At 43.9% G+C, this 14,044-nt stretch overlaps 1 protein-coding gene across 4 annotated transcripts in view; it reads right to left on the bottom strand.

The window, feature by feature from the left end:
* Cttnbp2 (cortactin binding protein 2) overlaps positions 1 to 13,766 on the bottom strand; it is a 154,505-nt gene extending 140,739 nt beyond the window's left edge. The window contains exons 1-2 of one of the 4 annotated variants that reach the window (XR_012908571.1): positions 13,557 to 13,766; positions 379 to 486 (exon numbers count right to left, since the gene is read on the bottom strand). Coding sequence is in view for 2 of the 4 variants with exons in the window: in XM_075953866.1 (XP_075809981.1) it covers positions 379 to 486; positions 13,557 to 13,637 (189 nt within the window). In the remaining 2 variants the exon portion in view is untranslated. The remainder of the gene's footprint in view (positions 1 to 378; positions 487 to 13,556) is intronic. The other 3 variants (XM_075953866.1, XM_075953867.1, XM_075953868.1) reach the window with 3 other exon arrangements.
* Between the last annotated feature and the right edge of the window lie 278 nt (positions 13,767 to 14,044).

Genomic DNA, 14,044 nt, shown 5'->3' on the forward strand with positions numbered 1-14,044 from the left:
GGCAATATTTTTATGAATGATTCTTGTAATTCTCCCTCATAGCTATCAAACACATACAAGCCACAAAGTACTATTTTTTTAAAATAGTATGTCTATTTAAAAGGTCAAACAAATTTGTGATACATGTAAGGATTGCAGACTAACACAGTAGACTTCTCAAGTCTCCCATTTTCAATGGTTTACTCTCAGCTTCTATCATCTCAACATCTATATGACTTGTATGTTTTATGTAGTTTCTAGTTTGATGTTTTGAGTGAGGAGCATACATTCGCCTAATATAACGTTTTAAATGCAACTGATTCAAAAACTAAGAGGAAAAGCACCTCTGCCGATGGCCCTCTGAGAAATGATAAGGACACGGTCCCAGAATGTTCTTACCCGCAGGGCCTCAATGACCACGTCTCTGGCTTCTAGTTCCCCTTCCATCACACTGAGAAGCATCCGCAGCTCAGACTTGCTGAGGTTATCCACATCAAACTCTTTTTTCTGTAATGCAAATTGAAGACCGGAGTCAATACAAAACTATTCCTGAAAAAAGTGATGTAAGTCCTGAAGTCAAACATGGTGGCTCCAGAATATCCATCTCAAATACTGGGAAGAGGAAGCCAGCTGTTTCCAGAGGCTCACTGGCCAGCCAGTCTAGCCTAGACAAACTTCAGGCCAATGAGAGAACACATCTTTATAAGGAAGGGGTTGTATTGCCTGAAGAATGATACCCAAGGTTGTCTTCCGGTCTCCACAGGCAAGTGTACATACATGTTCACTCACACACTTACCCCTACATGCACATACGTACAAAAGAGCGCAAGAAGAATAAAATGGCCAACCTACGGATCATTTCTACCCACTGACCTAATGTACAGACTGATGCTTGACCTCCTAGAGAGATAAAACCACGTAACACCACTTCTGCAAATCTCCCCTCAAAAGAGATGTAGTTGTCAACCCGCCCAAACATCTGGACTTAAAATCTCTCCACATTATGCAGCACAAATTTAAAAGTCCCTGGAGCCTATGTCAAAGCAGGCCTGGCTTTGGGACAGGGGGCTATTTTTGAGGGTAACAAGGAAACACAGATGTATTTCTTGGAGGGTCTCTGACATAGTGGCTCCTGGGAAGCTCCTATAAATTTCACGGCATCTAATAATAACAGGTTTTGTTTACAGAACCCTCTATAGAAGAGGCCACCAGCTGGCAGTCTGCACCCAATCTGGTCTACAGATGTGTTGCTTGGGCCATGAAGAAAGTTTTCACTTCCCATTAAGCCAACGTTAAAAAAAACTGAAACTATTACTAAAATATCAGAATTCTGTCTTTCCTTCAAGTCAGATTTACATTGCCATAGGCAAGAATCCACAGAGCCAAACAACAATTGCCCCCTTTTAAGGAAGACATTCTTCATATTGTCAAGGCTTCCTCATACACACACACACACAGAGAGAGGGGGGGGGAGGGAGGGAGGGAGGGAGGGAGGGAGAGAGAGAGAGAGAGAGGAAGGAGATGCTCTTAATAAGCCTGAACCATCACCCATATATATCTGAGGTCTGGTGACATTGTAACCATGCTAGAGAGATAGATAAACCTATGTAGCTTCTTGTTCTTCTATAAGAAAGTTCGCATATGGTTCAAGGGATAGAAAACTAGGCTTCTAAAAAACCCAAGCATACTACAAGGAGTCTGTACAAGGCCTTGGTAATCCTATTCCATACCCCATGCTCTTCTAGCCCCAACATTTCTTCCTCAACAAGCTTCCCTGGTAACTACTTCCAAGCTCTCTGGTAGGCTTGCATAGATAGCCCTACTTGAAGGTCATCTGGCATTTGTTTTATGGCTGGAGATGAGAGAGGGTCATTCAGAATGTTGACAGCCAGGATTGATTGTGTTAGTCTGAGGTCTTCTACAAACACTCAAGGTCTGTCTACTCTGTCCAGACACTCTTGCTCCCTAGCTCGAGAAGACAATCTAGTTCATCAGCAAACGTCATGAGCTTCTGAGCTCATGACTCCTCAGCTCAGAAGCGATTCATCAAGACACTCCAGAATTCCAGTGCACGTTTGTGTAGCACTTGGAGTTTTCCGAAGTATCCTCAAAGAAACAAGTTTAACACATAGGATGCCATCACGTCTGTTTTTAGTTGAAGAACTATGACTCAGGAGTCTGAAAACACACATGGATCTGGCAATGAGGAAACAGTAAACCGGGATGCACCAGCTGTGCCTCTGCCTGGCTTGTCTGTGAATGTGGCACCCAGCACTAACGGTCCAGAACGGGCTGTGTGAACGTCAGACAAGATGGGGGCATTCTATCAATCAGCCAGTGAGAAACGGATTGCCATTCATATGTCTGACACCAGACTATCTCTATGAATACAGAAAAGCAAGCATAGCAAAGCCCATGACTTCAGGGACTATCGCAAGACATGAGCATAACCAGTTCTATCTCATTTCCAAGAAACCTTTAGGAAAGAGAACCGCGATTTACAGTGGAAAGAGACCAGACCCAGACGGCTGTCCAAAGAAAGATTTTTAAATGCTCCTCTTAGTTAAAAGACTTCTTTTCACACACATGAAACAGAGAAGTTACTGGTAAAGATGGGGAGAGGGAAATAAAACTATAGCAGACCTAAGGCTGTATAGGAAAACCACTGTCCAGCACACCCCTGTAGAGATGCTTCCAGTAAGTGTAAACTCCAATATACCATCTGAAATCCTTTTTTCACTAACAGACATACGGTTATATAACCCAATAGTTCTCAGACTTCGGCATGAGGCTAGAACACGTGAGACTTGTTCTTAAAACACAACAGGGCTCCACTCCTAAAAATTTGATTCAGGGAAGATGGGGGTGGGTATGAATTTGTCTAACAAGTTCCTGCTGAGGAGAAGGATGGAGCCCACTTTGAGAAGCATTTCATCAAGTGATCTGCTGCCTCAGCCACACACTGAAAACCCTAACACCTATTCTGTACAGTTCTTCCAAGTACTGCACAAGAACATATGTGCAAAATCAAGCACAGACTATAGACAGCATTGCTATTAATAACCGAGATGTGTTGTGTAGAGGGGAGTAGGGTCCTGCCTAAATGTCTATTTCTGTTCCTAAATTTACAGACCCAAGCTCAGTAAGCTCAGTTTATTGACCATGATGAAAGATCGACTTTTAACCCGGTTCCCCCACTGGGACTGCACTTCCTGTGTGCTTTAGAGGCTAATGCTTTATCAATGTTGCTGCTGCTCATTCTAAAGATTTTAATTAATTGTGTGTTTTATTGTTCTTGTTTCTCCAAAGCTTCGTGAGCAAGGCACTCTACTTTAAGGACTAATAAATTATGAAAGGCAGTGCCAAGACTCTGATTCATGTTAAGAGTTAGGAAGGCTTGCCCTGCGTCCATCACCAGTACTGGGACATGTGACCTGCAATTGGCTCTTCTATTTTTCTATGTATCATGTCAATAAAAAGGAACCTCATTAAAGGGGGGAAAACTACTACAAGTGTTTCTGCTGAACCACAAATGGATCATGCAGAATGTTAAAAAAAATGTCTTCTACCACCAAGTACCAAATGATATATTGTTTTTTTATTGATTTTTTTTATTGAGCTCTACATTTTCCTCTGCTCCCCTTCCTGCCTCTCCCCTTCCCCCTTCAACCCTCCTCCAAGGTCCCCATGTTCCCAGTTTACTCAGGAGATCTTGTCTTTTTCTACTTCCCATACACAATGCCTTTGCCTTCTCTACTTGACTACATCTAGCCCCACCCAAGCTTCTTCAGTACAACATTACTAAGTGTTTGCTTCCAACAATAAAATTCCAGTACTGTTTTCAGATTGTTATTTTCTAATACCAGATTCTTTCGTCTTTATTCTAGTGAAACATGGGACAAGGAAGTACATCAAAATATGGTGGAGATCTAAAGACTCCAACAATTTTATAAGTAAAAGCGCTCCGGTGCTTCTTACCAAAAAATAAAATAAAAAGGTGAGTAAGCTCTCAAGTCAACACTGGAAAAGGAAGGTAGAAGGGTTGAGTGTGGAGTAATCAAACTAAACCTGTACAAAAAACATTGTTACTAAACGTGCGGATTAAAATAAATTCATATATATGTACATATGCACACATAGAGACGTACATAAAATGATGTTAAGAGTCTCCTTTAAAGGGAAAAAAGAAAGGGGGAAACATTTTTACTTCTGAGGTGAACCCCAGGCTCTATGTATGCAAGCCAGTGCCTTACCACTGAGCTATATCACAACCTTTCCCTTTACTTTCCATTTTGAAACAATGTCTCACTGAGGAGGCTAGGCCAGCCTTGAACTCACTCTGTAGCTCAGGAACACCTTGAACTTTCAATCCTCCTGCCTTAGGCTTCTGAGTAGATGAGATTACAAGTATGTATCTGTGGTTGTTTGAAGGGTTATGGCTCCCAAAGACTCATGTATTTGGATGCTTGGCCCAAAGGAAGTGGCACTATTAGGAGGTATGGCTTTGTTGGAGTAGATGTAGCCTTGTTTGAGGAAGTGTGTCACTGTGGAGGTGAACTTTAAGTTCTTATATGCTCAAGCCACACCCAGTGTGATCGTTCACTTCGTGTTGCCTGCAGAACTCTCAGTTCCTTCCCTAGCATGTCTGCCTGCATGCTGCCATGCTTCCTGCCATGATGTAATGGACTAAACTCTAAAACTGTAAGCAAGCCCTAATTAAATGTTTTCCTTGATAAGAGTTGCCATGGTCCTGGTGTCTCTTCACCAGCAATAAAAACCTTAACTAAGACAACCCATTAGCCCTGGGGAGTGGGAAAGGGAAGGTGTTTTTTTCACTCAAAGTGGCTTTGATCTCATATACCTATAGCACAAAGAACTTAGATATGGAAAAAATCATTAATGCATCTTAGTTTAAGACTAAAATGAATTATCCTCATCTTATGATATTTATTTGAAAACTACCATGGATAATCTAATTTTCAAAGGGAGACAGATGACAGAAAATATTGCTATCCACATGACAACATGAAGATCTTTGGAGCACAAAGATCTTTGAAAACAAGAAGACTGCCCCCAAAATACCAAGAGAAACATGTTCAGACTATGCTTTATTAATGAACCCCATTTTCTTAATTAAAAAAAAAAACCCAAACCACAAAACAAACAACAAATCCAGATTACATTCTTTCAGTGACACAAAGGAAATAAAAATAATGATGAAGCCAACAAAAAGAAGATGAAACTGGTCTGTCAGACTGAGTTCATTTGTCAGAAAAGTCCCATAACCAGAAACTCAGAGTTCCGAACATCTACTGTATAGCAGTTTCACAGAGTCCAATCAAACAGAGAAAGTATTTGGCCTGGGATATAACAAGTCACATATGTTAATTTGTGGTAAGCTGGTATCATGAAGGAAAGCTGCTTACTGGCTTGCTCTCAGGATCACAGTTTGCTACCTTACTTATACGGTCTACATCCACCTGCCTATGAATTGCACCTCCCACAATGAGCTGTATCCTTCTACATCAATTATCAATTAAGAAAATGCCTCATGGATAAGGCCACAGGCCAATCTGATCAGACCAGTTCTACAATTGAAGTTCATCTTCCCAGAGAACCATAAGTTTGTGTCAAGTTGACAGCTGAAGCTAACCATAAGAGTTGCCAAAAAAAAAAAAAAAAAAAGCTGGCAAGGGATATTCTGAACCATAGGGGCTGAAGTGTCCCTCAAGCATTTTCCCAAAGACATCAGTCATATTAGTGATCATTAATGAAAATGTAATCAAACACATAGTCAGACCACTTTGTTTGGTTCTCCCATTCAACATCAAATTCCCCCCTTTCCAGCAAAAGTAGAAAGATATCTGAGAAAGAGGGCTCGAACAGGCCAGAGATAGGGACACAGATAGGTGCAAGGCCAAGTGAACAGTCACCAAAGGAAAGCAAGTCCTCTATCTGTTTAGTTCTCAGACTCCTAAGACTTCTCATCAGAAAGAACAGGATGCTGGAGTTAGGAATCTCTAAACCGGGGTATTAGGCTAAGTGGTCTCAATGTCTGGCTTCCATGTGCCATGAGGGTAACCAGATTATTGGATTGAAAAACAATTATGTTCTTTTTTTCTTGGGACTAAAAGCTTTTGAGAAGTACTTGAAGAAAATGGATTTTGCCTCTTTGCTTCAAAGTTAGAGAAATGTATTTTCCTAGTTTCATACTTTGTGCTGATAACTAATTGAATCTAGACCTCTGTAAGCGTGTAAGAGTTTCTTTGAAGACCAATAACGTTTAAATAGAAGGGAAATCAATTAAATGTCTTAAAGCTTCAAACTATTGAAGGTTATATCAACATGAATAAAAATTAAGTGCATCTTTCTAATTATTTAGAGTGTGGATCTCATCAATTATAAGAGTTCTCAAGGGGAAAAAGGTATAAACTTCTCAGGACTCCAACCTACTTTTAAACCTCTATGAAGGTGTGTTAGCTCATTCCTTGGTCTAAACCCTTGGGAAGTCGAAGCCAGATTGCTAAAAGCTTGCAGACAACTTGGCCTGGGCTACTGTGAGATCTGTCAGAGCAGCAGAAAGAAAGAAAAGGAGAGAGACACAGAGTGGGATTGGGGAGTTCAAGGGCATCACAAAGGAGAGGGAAGAGGAGACGAGAATAGAGGAGAGGGGAGGAGAGGGGAAGTGAGGGGAAAGAGGGGAGAGACCCCCCACCCTTGCTTTTGCTTTCTCCAACCCTTCTTTTCCTGTCCCCTCATTTGGAGTTGCTGTCTTCAGCACTCGGGCCCACCTTCGTGTTTGGATGCTCTTGTAGACTCCCGAAATCGTCTCCCTCCTTTAAGAGTCTGTTCCATTTTCTCATGTGACAATTAATCACATCCTGCCTCATGCATTTCCCCCAAAGTATTACACTTATCTTTAGAAAATCTATTTCCTCACCCTTACGCGCTGTCAAGACAGCAAGATCAGATTGTCACATGCTTTTACCTAACAGCCCCCCCCCTCCATGCAGTATGGAAGAGAAGGCATGTTAAGGTGTCAAGTGCAACATTACAGGGGCTACAGGGGTCACTAAGACATAACTCTATTCTAGGGGCTGCTAAGTAGATGCACCTTCAATCAGTCACTTTGGAGGAACTCACACAAGACAAGCATCTAAGGCAGCTCTTATGACTTGCTGAGCACTCAGGGCCCACCATACACCTCTAGACAGACAGCATCACCTGCATTCTTTCACACAAGACAAGCAGCTCTGCATTGGAGGAGGCAATAGTGATGAGAAAACAATGGCAGGAAGGAAACCTGGTAATGGGTCTACCTAATTTTAACTAAGAGAAAGTTGGAAGAAAAACAGAAAAATGGCTCGGGCAGGATGGATTAAATTCATTTCCTCCCCTTAGACTTCCTCTTCTTCCATTTCCTCTTCAGGGAAAGGAAGAATCACCACTTTAGAAAAACACAAACAAACAATAAGCCCAAGTATCTTTCCATCAGAACTCAGTCACCATACAGCCTAACATGAGACTTGAATCAGCCCCTCAGTGAGAAGCCTTCTACATCTAACACACCTGTTCACACCATGGAATACCATCTTGGTTAGCTGCAGGTGGCAAATGCCAACATGCTGATGTTCAGATAAACCAGGGCAAGTAGGCAAAAACTATAGTCTTGGAATTACTAAACCCCTTCAAAGGAGAACTTTCATCGTTGGTATCATCTTGTTACTTTTGGGGGCAAAATATAGACATGCAAAAACAAAATCACTTACAACCTGGTACCCGCTCCAAAAATACTGCATTTACCATAGCTTTCCAATGGATCCCCAGTGTATCTATCTATTTATTTAAAGTGAAATTTTTTTCCACTTAAATCATCATTTCTACATAGACCACAACATGACATACACAGCATTAGTAGTTTTTGTATAACTTATTTATAACAGATAGAACTAAAATGTTACCAATTCTTCATCATTAATTCTACCATCCCCATTACCCCCAATAACTCCTAAAAAGAAGAGTGAGAGAGAGAGGGAGGGAGGGAGGGAGGGAGGGAGGGAGGAAGGGAGGGAAAGAGGGAAAGGGAGAGGGAGAGGGAGAGGGAGAGGGAGAGAGAGAGAGAGAGAGAGTATACATGCATGCACCTATGTGTAGACACCAAAGGCCAACCTTGGGTGTCACTCCTTGGGCGCTGGCAGCTTGTTTATAGAGATAGGTGTAATGCTGGTTTGAACCACACCAAGTAGATTGAGCCTGGCTGGCCATGTCTGGCTATAGACGGAGGCTGCTTGTTGGTTTTCCAGCCTGACATACCGGAAATAATCATACAGAAACTGTATTATTAAAGCACTGCTTAGTCTATTAGCTCACACTTCTTACTGGCTAGCTCTTCTGCCTTAAATTAAACAATTTCTATTCATCTGTGTATTGCCACGTGGTTGTGGCCTACCGGTAAGGTTCTGTCGGATGTTTGGCATCTATCTCCTGCAGGGGTTACATAGTTTCTCTTTGACTCCGCCTACTCTCTCCTCCTCTATCTGCTTGGAATTCTCATTTTGCCCTATTCTGCACTGCAATAGGCCAAAGCAGCCTCTTTATTAACCAATAACATTCACAGTAAACAGAGGGGAATTCCACATCAGCTGGTCAAACCCAAGAAACCCTCCGGTCTCTGCCTCCCTAGAGGAAATGCACGTCACAATGTTGGGCTTTCTTGAGTGATGTTCAAGTTCATCACTGATTACAAAATCACTCCAGCCCAAGACAGACAGACCATTTTTGTTGTTATAGAAGGGTAACAACTGGGAATCAGTAGAGAAATCTACTCTGTAGGTGTCTTCAAATAAAGTCTTTTTTCAAATGAGCTGAGGTAGAAGAACCTATAAGGCAAGGGCAGGGAAATGGCTCTACCCCAGCTAGGCGCTCTTTTAAAGACAAATTCCAGTCACACATTCCATGCCCCTGCCCACTATTCCAAAGCCTTGCCTAATCTCCTCCTTCCTGCCCAGTCTTTTCCAGTGCCCAAAGCTCTTGGAATTTCTCTTATCCCGTCAACCATCCCCTCCTCCACATCCTAATGAGTGACACAGCTTTGACTTCAGTGTTGGAAATGTTCCAGAAGGGAGGAGCATGGCAGGCACCATCTTATGACCATCCCGTCTCCAGCCTTAGTCGTCAGAGTGAGATAGGGAATTGAAAAGAGCACTAATCATGTGGAAAATCAAATTTTGAATACAGAAATCTGGAAAGCAGTTGATATGCCACTGAGAAAAGCAATTTTAAAGGGGCAACTATAGAAATGAAAACTGGGTTTGGCAGATAGAAGCACTCGTCTCCAAAGCCCGACGACATGAGTTTGATCACCAGATTCCACACTGATATGGAAGGAGACGACCAACTCCACAGGGCTGTGCTCTGACCTCCACGCGTGAGCTGCGGCATGTGTACCACCCTTCCACTGGACAGTAAGAAATGGATGTTTCAAAACTGAAGTCCAAAGGGAATGAAGATGTAGCTCAGTGGCAGAGCACTTGTCTCTCATGTCCAAACTTCAGCATTGAAAAAGAGAGATGGCAAAAAAGTCAGTCTGTTCATTCAAGGCCCGAAACGTCTGCAATAGTAACTGCCATAAACCACCACAGACCAACAGCTGCATGATAATCTTGTAATACAGTATATTTTCCAATTAGCTGATCAACATAAAGTATTATAACAGCTTCTAACGAGTCTCATTTAACAAGTCAGTTCATACAACTCTCCTTGAAGGGTTCTGCTCTCTCCAGGCCTCAGCCTTGATGGCCACATGGTCAACAACGGCTTGCATCTGTTGTTGCGGGTGAGGAACTAATGCCACAAAAAAAATGTGTTCTCAATGCATAGACATATGGGAAACACGAGAAAATGGAACTGTTATTTAGCTTTGGTATAGATTTGACCACAAATGGGGCAAATGCTTTCCTTAACACAAAATTGCTCCTGTGACAAATTTAACATGAGTGCCAATGTCAATAAAAACAGGTGCAAACAGAACTATGCAAGCCGTTGTTTAAAATGTAACAGTGTGTGAACCACCCTCATTCTAATCTCTCAAAGCCTGAAAAGAACCTAAGCTAGTTTCTCAGTGCTATAGCCAGACGGTGTTGTCTCATCTTTGAGAGCCTATGACATAGGACATTTGTGAAGGAACCTCAAAAATCAGCTGTGGGTGCGCACCACTCCCTGACATCCCTGTTCGTAACCTTTCCCTGAAGGCCAATGTCCTCCACGGTGGAACATTTTTAGAGCTTTTCAGAAAAGATTTCCAGATCCTTCCACAAGGAACCCTCTCTCTGATTGTTATTTCTGAAACTTGTCTCCACATTCTTTATGTCTGTCATGATTTGATTCCTCGGGGTACTACAAGCCTACTACAGTCATGCTTTAAGGGGTTAAAGGCAGCAGTAAAGATGCTACCCACGATGCTTCCACCTTCACGACTGGTGAGTGATGTGTGTTCAGTTCATGTTACTCCCTCCTTGAATTATTCTATCAAACTTTCAATATTCAACAGCTGCTCTATAGCTACAATTTCACTTTGTCGAGAATCAAAAGCAAAATGGGCAAAGAAGATCCGTTTTATTGCATTCAGATTCAATAATGTTACCAAGAAGACAAAATTTTCAAGGGGCCATTCATTAAATTTAACACTGATGTGCAATTTTTAATGGAAACAATGTCAGGGTTTTCACTGTCGCAGCAAGATCTATACTTACGCTTTGCATATCAGCCAATCCGGCAATCCCAGGGGGAAGAGAAAGCTAGTTGCCTCCCCAAATACAGCTCTAAATGGATCTCCATTTTCTTCTCACTCCCAAATTCCAGCGACAATAAAAAGCAGATTTCTGTTTTCCATACTGCCTACCATAAGGGTTATATTCTGGGCAGAAATAGCAATATGGCCTATAAAAGTCATCCCATTTGGCTAAGGTACTGAAAATAACCCAGGCTCCCTGCATGGACCACAGAATAGACTATTAGTATGATCCTATTGAATAATATAGCTGTTACCCAGCTACACACTCGAGGTGCTTTCAGGATTTAAACAGTGAAGAACAAGGATAACAAACTAAATTTAAAACACTCCACTGGAAATTATATTAAACTGCAAACTATAAATTAAACCGGTTCCTAAGCAACAATCTAAATAGAATTTAAAAAAAAATCCCTCTAAAAACATGCACTTTCAAAAATAGCCGACTGCTTTGGCGGCCTCACCAGCTTGAATCTGCCAAATGTATATATAAAATTCCACAAGATGTAAACCAATTTGAAATGGGATAAATCTCTACAAGGCAAAAAAGAGAATTGCTCACTATAATTAAAAAATATATTAAGGCTTTTGCTGGCAAAATATATCTTTAGATTTTAACCATTAGATGAAAAACAAGTATGACAAACAGGGTTTCTCTAACTGGCTTTTAAATAATAACAATAATAATAATGACAATGATGATGATGATGATGATGACGATGATAAAAGCCTGAGGCCAAGTCGGGTGGTGGTAAGGGCCACTAATGCCAGAGCGTCAGTAGAAAGAGAGTTAGGGGGATCAAGAGTTCATGATAAGCCTTAGCTACATGTGACCCTCAAAATAAAATAAATAAACAAATACATAAATAAATGAATATGCCTGTTTACTCAAGTAGCTAATGTTAGAGTCCCCCTTTTAAGTCCAAACTATTTTTAAAAAAATAAAGCCCAGTTTTACTGAATAAAAAGTAACCACATTCAAAAAGCTCAGTGCTGTTACCGTATGTTGGAAGCCTACAACATGGGAATAATGGAGGAGGTCCTATCCAGGGAGATTTTTGCCTGATTATTCTCCCTTACAAGAGTAAAATAATCAAGCTGCCAGCTTATCAGCATTTGAATCAGGCTCCTGACATTTTAAACAGACGACAGGAACACTGACCTTGTTGGCACAGACTTATTACTGACGATGCAATTTTGTTTACAATCTTACATACCGCGCATAAACCGCATGCTTGCGTTGGTTTGTCTGGTGGTTGAAATAGCGTGCAGGTACAAAGCAGTGTATTCTAAGTAGATTAAACAAACTATCCACCTTCCTGAGGGAGAAGAAGCAAGTTTCCCCCACACCTCCACTTTCTTCCTTTTCCTCAGGGAGAACAGGACACTCAATACTTCCCAGGGAGACATGTGCTTTGATAGTCACTTTCTTCGGTGTCCCCCACAGAACGAAAGTAATTCGCAAGTGGAAAGGTTTCACTTAAAATATTTTTAAAGTTCTTATTAGTAAGGAATGAAAAACTCAACTTTCCCAAAAGCTTTAGCTCATAGTCTTCCACTTTCACCAGTAGGAATTAGTAACCCACCCCTCCCATTCTCCTTTTGTGGCTCTTGCCCCAAGCATCTTCTTCCACAGCTCTTCATTCTCATTCTAGCAAGCCCAACCTCCAGAGGTGGGAGGAAGTTAGACAGCCCCGGTTGTTTACACCTGGTTGGTCCTGCCCTCCGTTGCCCAGACCTGGACTGGGATCTGGAGGTGGGAGATACACGGAGATCCATGCCTGGCTCAACTCACTGGGTCCCAACCTCCGGGAGAGCTGCGGGATTTGGCCAACACTGCTAGGCGCTTTTAGACCTTCCTTTCTTTGCAGATCTTTGCAGCTCTAGCAAAAGCTGCTTCCCAGACCTGCGAATGTTTTCCACCTTGGCTTTGTGGGTTGAGACCCCCCCAAGCAGGGCAGGGAGAGAGTGGGAACCACCCGCGGGTGCCTGCGTGCAGTCATTCAGAGCATGAAAGAAGGGAGCAGGTATATGCCTAAGCAAGTGAGCACGTTAAGGAAGGGGGGCGATGTGTTGACACCAGATTCAGAAACCCCAGCTTGATCCAGCTTCGCCTAGGGAAGAATGCCCCTACCAAGGACCGAGCAGCAGGCAGCTAGGACCCAAAGTGCTGGCACTCAGTTGCAGCAGCGCCCACAGCTGGGCGCGGGGCCTCTCCCCCCGGCCGCCCCAAGACACACGAACCCACACACACAAAGAGCATCTCTCCACATTTGCCTAGCGATGGTTCACCTTCTCCTCACTGCTTCCCCAGGTGTCCCGAGAGGTGTCAGGCACCCCAAGACTAGCATTTGCTCCCGTCTGGCAGAGCTGAACAATGGGGGCTGAGATCCTCCCTGAGCACCCCACGAGTGGGCAAAGGGGTCACCAAGGACGCATGCGGGAAGCTCCAGAAGGACCGACGGACCCCTAGCACCTTGGGAGGGTTAGTTGTCGCCCCACTCAAACCCGCCAGGGAAGCGGGCACCCCAGGGAAGGTGCATTCGAAGGGCACACCCCGGGGAACGAAGGGGTATCCATGGTAGAGGCACACCAGGAAGGGGGTACCCTGGAGAAGGAAGGGGAAACCTTGGGAAGGAACGCCTCAGGGAAGGAAATGGAACCCCGAGGAAGTAAGGGGGCACTCCAGGGAAGGACGGGGCATCCCCCGGGGAGTGTCCAGCGGGGATCGGGGCACCACCCCCAGCCCGTGTCTACACCGTCCCGGGAGCCCAGGGAACTCGGTTACCGCGGCCTCCGCCGTGGCCCCCGCTGGGTCGTCCAGGGCGCGGGACAAGTCGGGCTCGCAGCTCGCGCCGTCCGTCGCCATCTTCCTGCTCTAGCGGATCCGAATGCGAGCTCGGAGCGGCGGCCGGGCTCAGCTCTCTCGGCGCGGGCGGCGCTTAACCCGCTGCTGTCTGCGGCCGCGGCGCTCTCAGCCCGGGAGCCCGGCCGCCCCCTCCCGCCTCCCCGCGCCGCCCCTGACGCTTTAACCCTCTGAGCGCTGGAGACGCCGGCGCCCCGCCCACCCGCTCGCCTGCAGCTGCTGCTCCCACGGGACCGAGAGCCAGCAACTCGGCCAGCCTCGTGGCCTTTCGCTGGTCCTGGGGAGACAGATACCCCGAAATACAAAAGAAAATAAGCTTCCTCTCTGGAGGCGATGGGGCTGGCAAACTCTTTGCTTAGGCAGCAGGACACAAACCGAACTGGATGCTAGGCTCCTGAACGTTAAATCTA

Source organism: Microtus pennsylvanicus, chromosome 19, assembly GCF_037038515.1.
Source record: "Microtus pennsylvanicus isolate mMicPen1 chromosome 19, mMicPen1.hap1, whole genome shotgun sequence".
NCBI classification, from domain to species: Eukaryota; Metazoa; Chordata; class Mammalia; order Rodentia; family Cricetidae; genus Microtus; species Microtus pennsylvanicus.